The 18,600-nt window shown below is 44.2% G+C and overlaps 1 protein-coding gene across 6 annotated transcripts in view; it reads right to left on the bottom strand.

Moving 5' to 3' along the window:
* Positions 1–13,419: 13,419 nt before the first annotated feature.
* RHOT1 (ras homolog family member T1) overlaps positions 13,420–18,600 on the bottom strand; it is a 52,394-nt gene continuing 47,213 nt past the window's right edge. For 4 of the 6 annotated variants that reach the window (XM_087826034.1, XM_087826036.1, XM_087826035.1 and 1 more), the window contains one exon: positions 13,420–14,525. In XM_087826034.1, the coding sequence (XP_087682160.1) occupies positions 14,408–14,525 (118 nt within the window). In that variant the 3' untranslated portion in view covers positions 13,420–14,407. Of the gene's footprint in view, positions 14,526–15,964; positions 16,109–18,600 lie in introns of all 6 variants that reach the window. The other 2 variants (XM_087826038.1, XR_015715858.1) reach the window with 2 other exon arrangements.

The raw sequence follows: 18,600 nt of genomic DNA, 5'->3' as shown, positions 1-18,600 counted from the left end.
GGGTGAAGTCAGATGAAGTCATGCAGGGCCTTGTCAGTCATTTTTAAAACTATGGCTTTTTACCTGAGAAAGATAAGACGCCAGTGGGAAGTTGTGAACCAGGAAGTAGCATGTTACATTTTAATAGAACCACTCTGGCAGTTATGTTGAGAAAAGCCTCAGTTTGGGCAAAGGTGGAAGAAGGGAGGCTTATAAAAATACTTGAATTGAATTTCTAGAGATGAAAACTACAATGCCAATGCCTAGATGAGCAATACAGAAGAAAAATAAGTGAACTTGAAGACAGTAATAGGAGCTATTTAAAATGAAATAGAAGAAAAAAAGAAAAAATTAATAGAGAATCAGTGAGCAGTGGAAAAACCTCAAGAATATATAGTCTCAGGAAAAGTGGGGACCAGAAAAAATATCTGAAGGAATAATGATCAAAATTCTAAACCTGTTGAAAACTATAAATGCACAGATACAAGAACCTCAATGAACCCCAAGTGCAAGAAATACGAAGAAAGCTACACAAAGGCACTTCCTAATCAGATGAATTAAAACCAGTGATAAAGAGAAAATCATAAAAGCAGCCAAAGGGAAGAGACACATTACATACACAGAAACAAAAATAAGATGACGGCAGAGTCATAGACAGAAATAATGCAAGCCAGAGGGTAGTGGAACCAGATCTTTGCAATGCTGAAAGAAAAAAACTGTGACACTGAAATGCAAGGTGACATAAAGACCTTTCAGGCATATAAAAGCTGAAAGAATTCATCACCAGCAGACGTGCACTATAGGAAATGTTAAAACAAGACCTTTGGACAGAAGGAAAATGATATCAGGTAGAAATATGACTCTATACAAAGAAACAAAGAACAGCAGAAATAATAGATGGGTTACTTAAGTATGTGACTTTTTTCTTATTTAAATATCTTTAAAAGATAATAAATTTCTTTTTTAAAAAAATATGTCTTTGTTGATTTCAGAGGAAAGGGAGAGAGAGAGAGAAACATCAATGATGAGAGAGTCATTGATTGGCTGCCCCCTGCACGCCCCCTACTGGGGACGGAGCCTGCAACCCAGGCCTGTGCCCTGACCAGGAATCAAACCATAATCTCCTGGATCATAGGTTGATGCTCAACTGCTGAGCCACGCCAACCGGGCTATAATTAGTTTCTTAAAGGAAAAATAATAACAATGAATCATGGGCCTTATTACATGTGAAAGTAAAATATACGACAATAGCCCAAAGGCTAGGAGGGGAGAGATGGAAATATATAGTTGTAAGGCTTTGATGCAATATAATATGTAAAGTGGTATATAATATCACTTGAAGGTAGATGCAGAGAAGCTAAAGGTATATACTACAAATCTTAAAGCAACCAGTAAAATAAAGCAAAGAGTTATTATTAGATTTGATAAAAAGCCCACAACCCAATTACATGCTGTCTATAAGAAACTTACTTCAAATATAAAATACGTTAAAAGTAAATATCAATTCTACACATTTTCTTTTCAGATAATGGAAGAGGAGGGAACGCTTTTCAACTAAGTCTCCAAGGCCAGCATGACCCTAACCAAAACCAGAAAAAAGAAATTATAAGAAAAAAAATTACATACCAATATTCTTCATGAACATAGGTTCACACATTCTTAAATTTTTGGCAAATCAACTCTAACATATATGAGAATGATGCATCATGACCAAATGTGGTTAATCCTAGGAAGGCAAAGTTGGTCTAACATTTGAAAATCAATGTAATGTACCACAGTAACAGACCAAAAAAAAGAAAAATCAATGGTAATCTCAAATAGATGCAGACAATCGCCTGACAAAATTCAACATCTTACTCATGATAAACCTCTCGGGTGGTTGCTGTGTTGCGGACAGACTGAAGGCCGGCAGAGGGGGAAGCAGAGAGACCAGCTAGAAGCCTGTCACACTCCCAGCTGGAGGAAGGCCAGGGGATGGGCAGGGAGGGAGAGAAGGAAAGGAGCCAAGAGGGATGACTCCAAGGTTTTTGGTCTGAGCAACTGGAAGGATAAAGCTGCAGTTAATAGTGATGGGGAGGACTGTGGGAGCAGGTTTGGTGGGACAGAGCAAAAGTTTGATTTTGCACAGATCTATTATAAACCAATAATTTATTTATTTGGTTATCGTGCAGATGTGGCTGAATGAGAAAATTGCACGGGTGTTCAGTTCAGAAACCTGGTTGTTTTATCTAAATCCTTATACAGGCCCGGCTGGGTGTGGCTCAGCGGTTGAGCATCGACCTAGGATCCAGGAGATTGGGGTTCGATTCCCGGTCAGGGCACACGCCCGGGTTGCGGGCCCCATGCCCGGTCAGGGGTGTGCAGGGGGCAGCCGATCAATGACTCTCTCATCATTGATGTTTCTATTTCTCTCTCTCCCTCTCCCTTCCTCTCTCTGAAATCAAAATAGATATATTTAGAAAAAAAAATTAAGACAAATAATCACACCCCAAGTTCTTAAAAAAAATCAATGTAATACATGATATTCACAGAATATAAGATTAAAAAAAAAGATCATTTAAATAGACACAGAAAAAGCACTTTACAAAACTCAACACCCCCTCATGATGGAAACACTCAACAAACTAGGACTAGAAGGGAATTTACTTAATCTGATAAAGGAAGTCTATGAAAACCCCACAGCCAACATCATACTTCATGCTGAAAGGATAGAATATTTCCCCTGTGAGGCCAGGAACAAGACAAAGGTGTCTGCTTTCACCGTTTTTATTCAACGTTGTGTTGAGGTTGTAGCCAGGGCAATTAAGAAAGAAAAATAAACGCAAGGCAGCCCTGGCCAGGTCCCGATATGCCAAGGTTGCGGGTTCGATCCCTGGTCAGGGCACATACAAGAATCAACCCGCAAGTGCATAAGTGGAACCACAAATCGATGTTTCTTTCTCTCTCTCTCTTTCTCTCTCCTTTTCCCTTCCTCTCTCTCTCTCAAAAATCAATAAAAAATAAAATAAAAATGAGGCTTTAATTGTTTATCAAATCATTCTAATAATTTTCAAATAATTTGTGGATAATCAGAAAAAACACACCTTTGGGCTTCAAAGGTCACTATCAAGAAAATGAAGAGACAAGTCACAAAATGGGAGAAAATATTTGCATATCATTTATCCCACAAGGGTCTAGTATTCAGAATATATATCAAATTCTTACAGCTTCATAATAAAAAGACAAGTAACTTAGCTTTTGCGGGGTTTTTTTACTAACTTAATTTTTAAATGGGCAAAGGATTTAAACAGACATTTCTCCAACGAGGACATACAACTGACCAACAAGCCCATGCACGGACGCTCAGCATCACTAGGCATTAGGGAGACGCAAATCAAAACCACGGCGACACGGCCCTTCACGCTTCCCGGGCGCTGCAACAAAGGAGATGGACAGTGACCATGTTAGCAGCGGGAAGGACGGCGGGAATGTGCGCTGCCTGGCAGTCACTCAAAATGTTAAATACGAGTGACCACGTGACCTGGCAATTCCACTCTCGGTGCAGACGCGAGTACACGGAAAACAGATGTCCACCCAAACACTCGTGTACAAACGTTCAGAGCAGCCTTATGCATAATAACCGAGGGGTGGGAACAGCCCAGAAAACACCACTGAGCTATACACTTTAAACAAGGTGAATTTTATGGTGTGTGAATTATATCTCAAGGTCTTAAGAGATGGGATAGGAGGAGACACTGGGGAAACTACCAAGCACTGGTGTTATAAAGGGGAACAGGGGAATGGGGACAAGTAGATAATTTTTTCAGATACCAGATATAACAATATGTTTGTACAGACAGGTCCAGGAGACAGGGAGAGAAGTGGATGAGGGGGCAGGAGGAGGGGGAGGGAGAGGGAAGGGAAGGAGAACTGCTGAAGTTAACAGGGCTGCCTTGTGGGCAGCGTGTCTGCAGGAACAGGAGAGAAAGTACAGCAGACGTACCAATGCAGGTGGATGGGTGTATCTGGTGTGGGGCCCTGAGGGAATTCTCTTCCAAGTGCCCCTTCCAGCGGGCTCAGTGTCTTTTCCCCAGCATCTTGCTGCGGGCCTCCTGTCCCAGCACATGCCTCCCAAGGAAATGAACAAGCAGCAGGCAAATCGATCCTGGAAAATCACCCACCCCAGTAGCCTCTTATTTTATTTATTTTTAATCCTCGCCTGAGGATATTTTTTCTATTGCTTTTTCAGAGAGTGGAAGGAGGAGAGACAGATGGAGAGAGAGAGAGAGAGAGAGAGAGGGAGAGAGAGAGAGGGACTGGCTGCCTCCTGCAGGTGCCGCAACCAACCGGGGCTGGAGCCTGCAACCGAGGTACGTGCCCTGGGCTAGAATCGAACCCGGGACCCTTGAGTCCCTCAGGCTGACCCTCTAAGCACAGAGTCAAACAGGCTAGGGCTACCCCAGTAGCTTTTTAAAATTAATTCCACTCCAAACGGGTAATATTTTTACTCTGAATTCCTTCAGCAATGTTATTTGTTATTTCAATCTATTTTGTAGATTACATTTTTGTCTATTATTAAAGAGTAATACTCGCACGAATGAAATTCAAAAGACACAGGAAGCGAATCTCTCCCCTGCCTGTCCCCAGTCCTCTTTGAGGCTAATATATTGTGTATTCTCTGAGATAATCAACATATATTGAAAGTATGTTTATTTACATATATATATATCCCTCATCATTTTTTAAAACTACAAATGATGTCCAAGCTTACTGTTCTGATCTTGTTTTTCACTGAATATGTATTTCAGAGATTGTCTCGTATCAGTACATGAGACGGCTCCAAAGTCCGTTCACAGTGTCTGACGTCCCTTCCTTTAAGAGGGTTCCCTGCCCCCCAATGTGGGCTGGACTTGGCGACTCACTGTCGTCGTTTTTCCTTAATTCTTACCCCAGGATATGTTTGTATTGATTTTGTTTTTATTTATCTATTTTTTAAATCCTCCCCTGAGGATGTTTTTTCCATTGCTCATCAGGGAGAGTGGAGGGAGGGAGAGCGAGAGGGAGAGAAACATCGGTCAGCTGCCTCCCTGTATGCACCCAGATGGGGGATCGAACCCCCAACCTACGTATGTGCCCCGACTGGAACCGAACCCGCAACCTTTTGATGCTGCTCCAACCAACCGAGCCGCCCGGCCAGCGCGTGACTCACCTCTAACATACAGAATATGGCAGAAGCAACGTGCGTCCTGGGGCTGGACATGAAGGACAGCGCGGCTTCCCCCCTGCCCTGTTTCGGGGTGCAGCGAGCTGGCCTGCCACTCGGGCAGCCCGCTGGGCAGAGGCCCACGTGGCGAGGAGCGGAGGCCTCCTGCCAACGAGCCGCGTGAGTGGCCCATCCTGGAGAGGGACCCCCGAGCCCGCTCAGGCCTCCAGAGGACTGCAGCCTAATTAGAGACCCTGGACCAGAACCGCCCAACTAAACTGCTCCCAAATTTCTGACCCACCAACACCGTGTTTAAGACAAACGTGTCCTATCCCATCACCCCGTTTCATTAGGCAGAGTCCCCTGCCAGCCGCAGCGGGGGTCACGGGTATGAAGTGCAATGCTCCCTTGTCCCGCCGTCGCTCACCACCCCTCCGGCGGCGACCAGCACACACGTCTGAACCTGCTGGGACCGGTGGCTCTGCGGCGAGGGTGCGGCACGCGGGGCTCTGAACCGCGCCGGGCTGGCTCCTCTCCTGCTCTTAGCCGACGACCCCTCCCGAGACATCGTCACTGCTTCTGGGGGGTCAGCGTGCGAGTCCTGTCATTTTCAGTTCTTGAAACGTTGCCACTGTGTTTGGAAAGTGAGGTCAGCTAAGAAGCAGGCCTGGCTCTCCGGGCCTTTCTGCCTCCGCTCCTGATCGGGGCAGCCTCCCGCAGCGCCGAGGGCACCTGTCAACTGTGCTGAGGATGGAGACGGAGGAACAAGGATCTAGTCTTTTCCCTGGAGTGGGAAAGCAGCTAATAGCATTCAGATATTTTGAGATGAAACTGTTACCATGGGAATGTTTCCATATCGCTCCCTTAATAATGACGGGTAGGAACAATGAACAGTGCAGCTCCCAGAGCTCTAGAAACAGAGGAAGGAAGGGATGGAAAACGGAGCTGGAGGACCGGGCCCCACAGAAAGGCTGATTCGTGCCATAAAAGCTGCATTCTAGGGGGACGGGGGAGTTGAAGGTCAGCAGCTTTTCTCCAAGGGTCAGGAGGCGGGAGGTGCGTGATCCTGAGGCGGGTGCGGAGGGGGAGGGGGTTCTCCAGTACGGCTGGCAGGGGGCTAAGGAAGTCGCTCTTTCCTTCTGGGGCTTTGTGTGTGGGGCAGGGAGAGGGGGAGGAAAGCCTGAGACCTACAAACCCTGATGCTTCTAAACACGTCTCTGTTTCTGCTCTGGCAAGAGGTCAAAATGCTTGAGGACCCCAATCCCCCGGGGGCATGAGACCGCACCCCGAAAACAGAAGCACACTGGCACACAGACCTTTTCATCTTGCAAACTGGAATTTCCTGTGCTGTCCTGGCCTCCGCAAGGGCTCGGGAGTCATTTTTTCTTTTTACCTTTTTATTGAACTTATTGGGGTGACATGAATAGGTTTCAGGTGTACAGTTCTATAATGCACCACCCGTATATTGCATTGTGTGTTCACCACCCCAAGTCAGGTCTCCTTCCATCACCATTTATTCCCCCTTTACCTTCTTCTATCAGGAATTCTTTTCTTTTTAAAAAAAATATGTATATTGATTTCAGAGAGGAAGTGAGAGGGAGAGAGAAACACTGATGATGCCTCCTGCATGCCCCCCACTGGGGGTCGAGCCCACAACCCGGGCATGTGCCCTGACTGGAATCCAACTGTGGTCTCCTGGATCACAGGTGGATGCCCAACCGCTGAGCCACGCCGACCAGCAGGAATTATTTCTTAACCAAGGGACCACTACCTTGCCCTCCACCCCAAACTGCTCACTGCTTGAAGCACATGTAGGGGTCCCCCCAGCTCACCCCCAGCTGGGCTCCTGTTACTCCAGGACCTTGAGGCATCAAAGGACGGGTGACTCATTAATAAGCAAAATAGGTTATCTTTTGGGACAGGCATTCTACCCTTGTCTGCTGTCACCCCATATCCTCTCGCAGAAGGGTTTGTGGCCTTTTTTTATTGTTCCTATTTTTTGAGAAGGGGCACCCTAACAGAGCCATCCTGCCTACAAAATAAATGGGAGTTCAACCTACTGGCTAGGAATTTAAGGACAAATATTGCAGAATGGTAAAGTATTTCTTAAATCTCATACAGAGAGGAAAGAAATGGATACCATCCCACCAAGTAGCCCTGCACATGTGGACTGACCTAAGGTGAGGGCCTGCTCACCTAAATCCTTACCTGTCAGTGCCCCTGGACACCTAGATTTCCTTTATGTTCTTGTTTAAAATTTTTAAAAATTAACTTTAGGGCCCAGCCAGCGTGGCTCAGCAGTTGAGCATCGGCCTAGGATCCAGGGGATTGTGGGTTTGATCCCCGGTCAGGGCACATGCCTGGGTTGTGGGCTCCATCCCATCGGGGGCATGCAGGGGGCAGCCGATCAATGACTCTCTCATCATGGATGATTCAACTCTCTCCCTCTCCTTTCCTTTCTCTGAAATCAATAAAGATATATTTTAAAAGAAAATTAATTTTAGAGAGAGAGGAAGAAAGGGGGGAGAAAGAGAGGCAGAGAGACATCAGTTTGTTGTTTCAGTTTTCCATACATTCACTGGTTGATTCTTGTATATGCCCTGACCAGGGATTGAACCCACAACCTTGGTGTTTTGGGACAATGTTCTAACCAACTGAGCTACCCGGCCAGGGCTCCTTTATATTCTTGAGGTTTTGTTAAAATACCATGTAAGCAGCACTTGAACTGTCCCCTGGATTATCGGGTTAACACTAATCCTTATAGGAATGCAGCTTAAAGACCAGAAACCACACTGGGTTGGTGGCCAGAGGGCCTTGCCTTCCTTCTCTAAATAAGCACCCAGTGAAGCAACACACAGCTGTCCCTGTCTCTCACACTTTCCAGACCACATACTTTCTGTCCTGAAATGTATGATTCACAAAGAGAAAATAAGTTTAAAAAATTTGGTCCAGCACAAATATAAGCTCAGCCAAGACAGTGCTCTAAAGATAGGTGGCTCCCCTGGCAGAGAAGCCAGCCAGGAGACACCCAAGGGCAAGCGTCCTTGGCCGATTTCCCAGGCCCCTTGTTGTGGGATCTCCATCGTCCTGGCCACATAGAAAGGCTCTCTCTGCAAGTGACATGCTTCTCTTAATTCTACGTATGGTGACAGATTTGTTGGTGGTTAACTAGATTTGTTGTGGTGATCATTTCCTAACGTATGCAAATACTGAATCATGTTGTACACCTGAAACTAACATGTTATATATGTCAATTATATCTCACTAAAAAAAAGGCCAGACAAACCTCTACTTTCACAAAGCTTACGTGCAAGTAGGGGAGAGACGCTCAACAAATAAAGGAATACCTGTGAGAGAGAGAAAGAGGAATGCTGGTGGGGAGAGGCTAAGAATTCAGGGTGAATTTTTGTGACCTTTTTTAAAATTAGCCCAGAAACGTTCCTCTCCGTGGAGGTGACATTAAACTGAGATGTGGACAAGAATGAGGCGGCTTTGTCAAAATCGAAAGGGAGAGCATTCCAGGCTGAGAACACCCTGATTCTGGGAACCGGCCATCGGCCGCCTGCAGCAGGCGCACTAGGTCTGGAGGCGGGAAGGGCAGGGAAGCAGGCGAGGGGTGGCTCGGCAGCTCCGCGAGGCAGGGCAAGGGGTCCGGGTGTCACTCCCAATGAGCAGACCCTGGGAGAACTGAGGCAGGCCTGGCAGGAGGGCTGCTGCAAAGAGAATGGGTTTTGGAAGAAAAAAAAGAAGTGGGAAACCAACGGGAAGCTAATCTGCATTTAGCCCAGGTGGGAAGTCGCGGTGGCCAGGACGCAGGTGGGTGGCAGGAGGGGAGATGAAGATAAGCGGTGCATTTTGCAAGTAGAGTCAACAGGACCTGCAGACAGGCTGCGTGTGTGGGAAGGAGCAGAAGGTAACCCTGTGGGTGGTGGTGTACCCAGCTAACGAGGGGAAACTGGGGAAGGAGCGGTCAGTGCTGGGTGCCAAGCTGTGTCCAAGGTGCCTCAGGCAGCCAAGAGGAAGTCACAGGCGGGAAGCTGGGAATAGGTGTGTGGGTTCTGGAGTGAGACCAGGGCTGGTAATACTAACTTGGTAGCCACGCATAACTTTTGTCTTTTTAAAAATTTAACTACTGTTAACTTAGCTACCCAAACAGACTGTAACCTCTTTGAGGGCAAGGGTGATGTACTGAATGATCTGAACGTCAATGTTTAGGGCCGTGGTCCTCAACTTTAGCCTGCATCAGAATCACGGGGCAGTGGCCTGTGACACAGATTTTGCTGGGCGCCAATCTCAAAGTTTCTGATTCAGTAGGCCTGGGGTGGGACCTGAAAAGTGTATTCCTTACAAGTTCCCAGGTGTGGTGAGCGGGGTGGGAAATAAGAGGCTGAGAGGAAAGCATTAAAAAAAAAAAAGTGAATGTGTGAAGACACACTCAACCTCTTCTGCTCTAAATCGTATACAGAAGTGGCTGGAGTTAAAGAAATCCCAGAGGCAGATTAAGGAAGTAGAGATAAAAACAGTTCAGTCAGTGACAAAACCTGATTCTAGGAGTTTCCCCTTCGATTAATGCCCGTTCCAAGGTATTTCTCCGCTTATAAATAAAATATGAAAAAGTATTTGCTTCAAAATTAACAATTTAAGAACAATTAAAAATCATAGAGTGTTTTTAAAAGACTAGTTACATCCCTACTTCACTCGATGATCTATACCCGAAATAAACCTAACCACCAAGCCTGCACGCCTCTAAATAGACATCACCGGTTACCTGGTGACAGCTACCAGAAGCCTTCGAAGGCAAAAGGCCTCTGAGGAACTGAAAGGCTTCCAGAAAATGCGCTTTGCCAATGTTAACCCTTCTTAGTAACAGAAATGTTGAAACTCTACTGAGGTATTTTTTCTGTACCCTTTTCCTTAGGCCTGGCTTTTTAAAATGGAACATACTGCAAACTTACTAACGGTATCAAGTCAAGTTGTTGAGGGCTGGCTCCTACAGTGGAGGGGGCGCTGACCCGGGAGTCAGGACACCTGGTACCCGCCATGGCTCAGGCTCAGTCCAATAGTGCGGCTCAAAGTCACTTCTACTTTTCATTATTTTTAAATTTTTATTGATTTCAGAGAGAGAGGGAGGGAGGGGGAGAGAGAGATAGAAGCATCAATGATGAGAGTCACTGATCAGCTGCCTCCTGCACTCCTCCCACTGGGGATCGAGCCCGCAACCTGGGTATGTGCCCTGACCGGGAATTGAACCACGATCTCCTAGATCCTAGGTCGATGCTCAAACTGCTGAGCCACCCACGTAGCTGCAAAAGTCTCAAATATTTATTATCTGTCCCTTTACAGAAAAAGTCTGCAACCCATAAGTTACATCACAGCATAGATACCCACATCATTCCAAAAAGCCCATCCAAAGATTATCTGATTATGAAAGACCAATGTGTAAACTATGAATAGGAAAATACTGAAAAAGCGCTCTTGTGGAATTTGGATTTTTCAGCGTATGAAGACCACACAGGCCATTCCTCGTGGGTGCGCATCAATGTGCAGCCTTCGAACCCAGAAGGAAGGACAATCTCCCAGTTTCACTGTCTGACTTCTGCAACTGTCTCAGCTAAAGGAGGAGATAAAATCTATAGACCAAATGCTATCATTGGAAAGTACAGCTAGGAACCAGAAGGGCTCTATAAAGTTAGGAAGTGTTTCCCAAGGATGTCAAAATCTCATCTTCTAGTGAGGTGTCCATACTTTCTGAACCAAAAATAACAGACGAATGGGTCTGACAAGTGTGAGTGTGCCATGGAAGGGCAGGGGGGCAGTTTTTAAATTCGGGATGTACTAGAGACATCGGAGATACACTGCTGTGATGCTCACAGGTGAGAGACTCCCACAGAGCCGAGGGCCAAGCAGGTTAACAGATGTGTTCTCACTGATGGAGACTTTTGATAAACAGAGTTATAAGGAGAGAATTACTTGCAAGCTTAGATGTTTTAGTAAGTTGGCTACTGGGGCTGTGAATCTGGGGATCAAGGTTTTTGGAGGAGTCAGGCTACCTGCCTGTGTGGAGCATCCTCAGACTCTAAGCATCTTGACATGTGGTATTTCTCAAAAAGTATCTAGCCCCCAATCAGCTTCCTACAAACACATGGGCTGTTAAAAACTAAAATATGAGAATCAACCAATGAATGCATCGGTAAGTGGAACAAAAATCACGTTTCTCTCCTCCTCTCCCTTTCTCTCTCTAAAATCAATCAATAAAAAAATAAAGTAAAAAAAGATGCCCACTAAATGTGTGAATGTAAATGAGGTCACATGTTCATTTTTAAGATCTGAGCATATATTCAGAAGATACTTTCATATTGACTATTACTAGTGCAATTCGCACAAAAGGGCACCGAAGCGAAGACCAGTTCCATTCTGAGGCCAGCTGAAGGAAGATTTATGCTCCACCCAGAGTCTGAGCACTTACTTCTGCTCTCCCCCAGCTAATTCATTATTCAGTGGCCTTCCCTCAGGTCAGGAAAGTTCTCAGTGCATCCAGGACTGGCTGGCTCATCGGTACACTTCCTCTTCGGTGCCTTCCCCGCACAGGCGATGCACACAGGTGCAGAGAAACCCACAGCCCTCGGCCCTCTTCCTTCGCAGGCCACGTCAGGATGGTTATGGGCTCCCAATCTCCTACCAGAAGAGCCCGCCCCTCCTGCGGCGTTTACAGGCTCCGGCATCGGGGGATATTGCTGGCTTTGGTCGAATGAGAGAGAGAGACCTGTATGCATGGCAAGCAGCAGCAGAACCTCTGGCGTGCTCAGGAAGGCCAAGCTGTTACATCACGCCACAGGACTGCAACTTTCAAAGCGACGCTTCTTCCCACGACGGCCTCACTATTCATCAAAACATTACGGGATGCGGCCTTGAAGGGTCCACTTAAAAGACAAAGCAACTGCTGCACAGTGGAAGCTCTCCCTTCCGTCTTCAGGCTCCCAAGGTCCTCCGTTTCCCTCAGTGCTCCTACAGCTCGCATCCTCCGAGGGAGCGCCAGAGCCAGAAGCCTGTCACTACTCATTCCCGTATCGCCCCGCGTTACCTGGCCTCGAAAGCGGGAGTGGCATGAAAAGTATGCACGTGGGCCTGCAGGTCAGAGAGGAGACACCGGTGAGGGTTCCCTCCGAGACCTGCCCGCCTGGCCTAAGTGACCGCAGAGGCGGCTGCTAGGCTGGGCCAGGGAGACATGTCCCGAGCAGGTGAGAGCTAGGGCGCTGCCGGTCTGTCTTCTGTGAATCGGACACAAACTTTCAAACGAAGAGATTGAGAGAAAAACCTAAATATACAAAGACACCACTTTTCACCTCTGGACAAACTACCTTCTTGCCTCTGTTTTTCACAAATGAAACCATCTATAAGGAATATTCATTTAAAATGACGTTTTAGTCTGAGCAGGAAAGAACCTGAAAGGATGAATTTACTGTCACTGGAAGCTGTGGAACTGACAAATTTATTTGGTAAATGGGATTCTCTCAGAAAATAATGCAAATGAGGAGTCACCAGGTTTTTGCTTAATTTCCCGTTTCCTCAAATTCAGGACAGAAATGGGGGGAGGGGAAGCAGGGAAGTATGGAAGTAAATATGGCACATATTACGTACAAGCCTGTAGCTAGCAAATTATGCGGTTGGCTGCTCAGGAAGTGTGATCTCGCCCTGGCCGGTGTGGCTCAGTGGTACAGCACTGGCCCATGTACCGAAGGGTTGAGGGTTCAATTCCTGGTCAAGGGCATGTAGCTGGGTTGCAGGTTCCTTCACGGGCCCTGATCGCGGTGCTTGAGGGAGGCAAGCAATCAGTGTCTCTCTCTCACATCGATGTGTCTCTCTTTGTCCCACCCCCTGCCTCCCTCCCCTCCACTCTCTCTAAAAATCAATGGAAAAAATATCCTCAGGTGAGGATTAGCCAAAAAAGAAAAAAGTGTGATCCTAGGAGACAACATTCCTCAGAATAGCAAGGGGGGAACATCCACGCTACAGGCAGGAAGTAAATCAGAGCAGAAACCACACCAGTGAGGTACGTGCAGAGGAAAGCAACTGGCCCTTTCTGAGACTAGGTTTCCTCTTATATGTACAAACCATTACTTGTCTTCTTTCCTAACAAGTATTATCTTCTTGTACAAAAAATAACTTCCAGGGTAAGAAAGATAGAAGGCACAGGATTTCACTCCCATCTGTACAGAAATACTTACTTTGTAAGACACACACAAAAAAACCCCTCGAGATCACAGTACACAGTAGTTATTTATTTAAATACTTGAAAAGGTCAATGATGGAAAAAATAGGTTTATCGTGAGAGTTTATATTCATTAGATTTATTTTACCATTTAAAAAAGTGCTGCTTCTAGGTTATCCTAGCCAGACACAGAACACTTCGCGACACATGCAGCTTCTGCAACACACTAGAACAGACACAGCCGTCGTAGAACGACATACACTCAGGGGGGAAATCCAGTTGTGGTAGTGGTGACTCTTTATTCAAACTAAAAACACTGATAATATACAAATTGTTTTTCTCATTTGATTGACAGGGCTATAAAATTCAACATACTGACAAAGGAAGCAACACAATCTCTCAGGTAACACCCCTGCTAATCGCCTCCAGCTTACTGCTTCCTAACAGGAGGGTCTCACACTCAGGCACACAACTGTCTAGACCGCAGGACGGCTTCAAGGCTGGCCCACAGCAAATGACCGAAAGAAAGTTGTTTGGTAAGCTGACATCGACTTGTTTTTAAAAAGGGAGAGAAAATGGTAAGTTGTGCCTCGTAGACTTAAAAGGACCCAAAGGTCATCCTGATTAAACGTGAAATAAATAAGTGATCCGTGAGTAAATACAATCTCTGAGCTGACTTAAGCCTAGGAGAGTGAGCCAACTGAGTACTAATACCGTGTAAAAACGTCCAGAAACATCGTTTCTAGAACTCCGTTTGGGAGACCACATCTTGCCTGAATATGTACATTATTTACAAAACATTCCCTTTTGGCCTCTGGAACTTAGCCACTTTAGTTTGGCTGCTAAGCTGTTTCTTTCCACATGCCAGCCAATACTGCCGTTATAACTATCATTAAAATACATTTATGCACGAATTACAAATAATTAATAAAGTAACTCTGCATGTATAAATATGTCAATATTTCTAGCAGAATTTAAAGCATTCAGAATGTACATAAAAGTATTTGGTAGGTAGGGGCCAGTATTTTTTGTTTTAATCATCGCTGTTTCAGTAATGCTTTGTACATAGCAAAGCCCAAAACAGCAAAAACAGTAGCACCAAAACTTGCTCGAAGCCAAAACGTGGAGCTCTTGAGGTCAGCTTGTGTCACGTGCCTGTAGTCAGAAAATACAATTAATATTTAAAACATGATTAGTACGAAAATACCAGTATTAACGGTCTACTTTTAGGGAAGTATTAGCACACTTGTCAGGCTAATTGCGTACAGCAATGCTTACCAACAATATTTATCGGTATAGCCACAGGTACTTTCCTTAGACGATCATTATCTTATAATGTAGACATGAATAAAAACGAACGTCTTTACAATTAGTTACGATTTGGGGGTAAACAACATTGAAAATTTTATACATTTTCTTCACATGGGAAATGGAGAACTCAGGCAAAGCAACGTCCCACTTTTTAACACCACCATGTTCCTTCAGAATGGGAGGTAAGACTGGGACCTCACAATTTTGAGGGTCAATTTCGAGGAATTTAATGTGCAATCTCGAGTCTCCAGGCACCCAAAGCTGTCTTGTAAGCAGTTAAGCGACAAGTGACAATACTTTTCTAAGAGCAATGCTGGAAGTCAACTTTGGAAATATTGAGCCCCATAAAAATTTACCAAAAGAAACGCCCCCAGCAAAGTGAGTGGGGAAGATTTATCAGTTTGCATTATTTTGGTTACTACTGATTAAAGAAAGGAAACAAACCAACCAACCCTGGTATTAGTTAGACAGGCAGTGACAATGGTAACAACTAAAAGACACAGTGTAACATGATGGAATGAAAAGTAAAGGATATTAAAAAAAAAAAAAGAAGCCATATTATGCATGACAAGAACAGGGACAGCCTGTACCACAAACTGAGTTTGTGAGCATGCTCAGTTAATAGCACTGCTAAGCACCCTCAAGAGCCTCAAGTATGACAGCTTACCATTAAGAGAAAAAAGCTTTAGAGCAAAGGCGGGAACATTTATTCAAGTGTCACGGGAGTTTCAGTTAAGTGAACACAATTGAGGTGATGCAGGAAACTTAACAGAACTAAGAGCTTAGAGAGACTGTCTGGTTCAGGTTATTTCACAACTAAGTTAAACAGATTTGAAGCAAAAGTCAGACATCATTAGAAGACCAAGACGTTGACATGCAAGAGAGTTAAGAGCCAAGAATAGAAATTGTACAAAACTACTGTGCCTCAGCAATAGGTAAAGAGTGATCAGTTTAGTCATCACAAAACGCAGTCTGCACATCCCTAGGAACAAGACTACGATACAATCCAGAGTGCCCCATGCTATCACCCTGGCAAAACAACACTCAGCACTCCGAATGCTTCTCCTCCCCAGTTTCTATTAAAAAAAAAATCACTCCTTACATAATTATTATTTTACAAAGCAAAGTGATAACAAATTCATTCCTCCTTGCGAATTAGTTATTTCATCAGGCAATGTTTTATTTGTTTTTTTCAAAGTTAGGGAAGAGAATGCTTAGGTTTGAATTTTTCCAGTTGGAAAAACTCCCAACAAGGCCGACCCACTGCTCGTGGGAAATGTTACCTGGCTTCAAGAAAAAGTGGACCATGGGATGACTCCATGAAGATGGAATCTTCAACAGAGCTGACGGCGTGCACCTGGTGGGTAATGCTGCCTTCGTCGTCTGCTAACAGCATGGCACCCCACTCAGCTACCCGGGCTCTTAACCTTTTATACACATGCATACAGGTTGCGGTTCATAGCAGCGCTCACGAAAGGGGACTGAAAATAACGTCTCTCAAACAGCCCACACAGAAACTGAGTTGCCACCCTATATGATACTTCTCATGGTTTTTGTATTTAAAATAAATGTAGTCTATAGCAAGTTGCAAAACTTTAAAAAAAAAATCTATCTATATGTACTGTTTAAAACACACTCGCATACTAGGCAAGGAAACCTAAGGCTGTAATGTACATTCTCTATAGATCCCGCAGAGGCTGGTCTTGGTATAACCAAAACACTAAGGGGAAGCCCTTGAAACCAATGCCCTAAGCAGTGTCTGACAACATGTGGTGACCGCAAGTATTCATTCAAAATGAGGCTAACAACTATTAATCAGGAAGTTCATAGACACTTCTAATTTCAGACTACCAAAAACTACAAAACACATCTGTGAAAAACTGTGTCCAACATTGCAAACTCACAGACTGTTATGAACCTATGATGAGAGAGTTTCAAAGTTTACAACTTCAAATCAGTTGAGATGTACAGACTTTAAAGTGAGAACACAGGTTAAAAGTGCATTAGAGCTTTTGCTTCAAGCTTTGGTCTCTATATGATTTCTGTGCATTTTCACTGATGGAGGATTTTTCTATAACTTTTTTACACTTATTTTTTAACTTAGGGAAATAAAGGGGTTAGGATTAAAGTTAGCTGCAGGAAGATTAAAATCAGCCAAAATAATTTCTCATAAATATTCAAGTACGGAATCTTATGCACTAGCTCCCTTTGTTGTATTTTAAGAAAGTATTATCATTCAAAAAAGTAATGTAGTCTGACTGACTTTATTGCTTAGCTTTCTTTTGTATTTCAAGACAGTAATTATTTTCCCCAAGCTGTAGTATAGCCGTGAATAGGCAAAACAGTAGTTCATATGTACATATGACAAACAATATAGATACATGCTCAAGATATAGCTAGTTAAAAACTTAAGGCAACTATTAACTCATAAAATATATTTTAATGATTCCATCCACGTTGGAATCAGGCACTTTAGACATGGAAAACCACACAGATAGCAAGCTACTTAGAGAACTATTTCAATCTAAAAGCGGCACTAACTGGGCTCTATTTATAGAAGAGAAAGCATTTATAACGGATGGCACATTTATCATTGCTTAGCTAACTGACAACACCTGAATAAAGAATAGTGCCATCTCGCCCTGGCTGGTGTTGCTCAGTAGTTAGAGCGTCGTCCTGTGCACCAAAGGGTCGAGGGTTCGATTCCCGGTCCGGGTACATAGGCGGGCTGCAGGTCTGACCCCGGTCGGGGCGCATACATGAGGCAACCAATTGGTGTTTCTCTCCCCCCCACCCCCAGCCCGAATCAGTGAAAAACATCCTCAGGTAAGGATTAAAAAAAAAGAATAGTGCCGTCTTAATTGTATTCCATAAGTATTAAGAACTGAGTCATGTTTATCATTTTAGGTCCCAAGTAGAAGCAGAATAACAGTTTCATAAAGCTGCTTCCCAATTCAATTCTAAATTCAGGCAAAAATAATTCCTCCCCAATTCAAAACTATGGTTCTTTCAAAATGACTCACATAAAATATCATCTTAGAATAAATTATAATATCTTATTGCACACTTTTTCTTTCTTCTTAAAGTATTTTAGTATTAAAAAGGTAATACATGCCCGTTGTAAGATATGTGCAAAATAAAAGCAGGAAGGAAAATATCACCTACAGTCCTATCACCTAAGGCAACTAATTAAAATCTGGGATATCTCTTTTTAGACTTTTTCTATGTATTTCTCACTTAGCTGCAAACACGGCGTGTATAATTTATGTAATTTTATATCCTTTAGAAAACTACCAGGTGAGGACTTCTCCACACATTCTAAGGGGCCACGCTGTGTCCGTCTGGTGCCTATTCTCCACTCACGGGGGACTATGACTGACGTGATGAGTATCTTTCTACATAAGAATTTTCTCTGTATTTAGGAGAGCTTCCTTAAAAGACTTCCCCAAGATCAATATTACAGGGTTAAAGATGTGTGTGTGAGTCTGTGTAAAAAGCTTCTTTTTAAAAAAATCTATCGATATACCAGAGTCACCACATTTTCCTACTCTATTTGGAATAACATAATTTAGTTCAGCAGCGTCTCTTTTTAGAACGTAAGAAATAATGACTAACTGCTGAAATATAAATTTAATCACGTGAAGCTTGTCAGAGCTTTCAAGTTCTCGGGTGGAAAACCCTTGTGTTCTGGAGGCTGGTTTTCTGTCTGGGGAGTGCTGAAGGCCCATACCCATCAGGTGACAAGTGCTTCTTGAAAGGTGTGGGAGCCGATCAATATGTTTGGACTTGGGTATTATTAAGGCTGCTACTTAATAAGGCACAAAGGAGGAAATGTTTCAAAATTCAGGCAATAAAGAGTTAAATAAAGAATTGTCTCTGTGGCCCTGCCGGTGTGGCTCAGTGGTTGACCCATGAGCCA

This window comes from Miniopterus natalensis, chromosome 17 (assembly GCF_054644295.1).
Source record: "Miniopterus natalensis isolate mMinNat1 chromosome 17, mMinNat1.hap1, whole genome shotgun sequence".
In the NCBI taxonomy this organism is placed as follows: Eukaryota; Metazoa; Chordata; class Mammalia; order Chiroptera; family Miniopteridae; genus Miniopterus; species Miniopterus natalensis.
The sequence above is the reverse complement of the archived record's forward strand: the minus strand, read 5'-3'. Positions and strand labels throughout refer to the sequence as shown.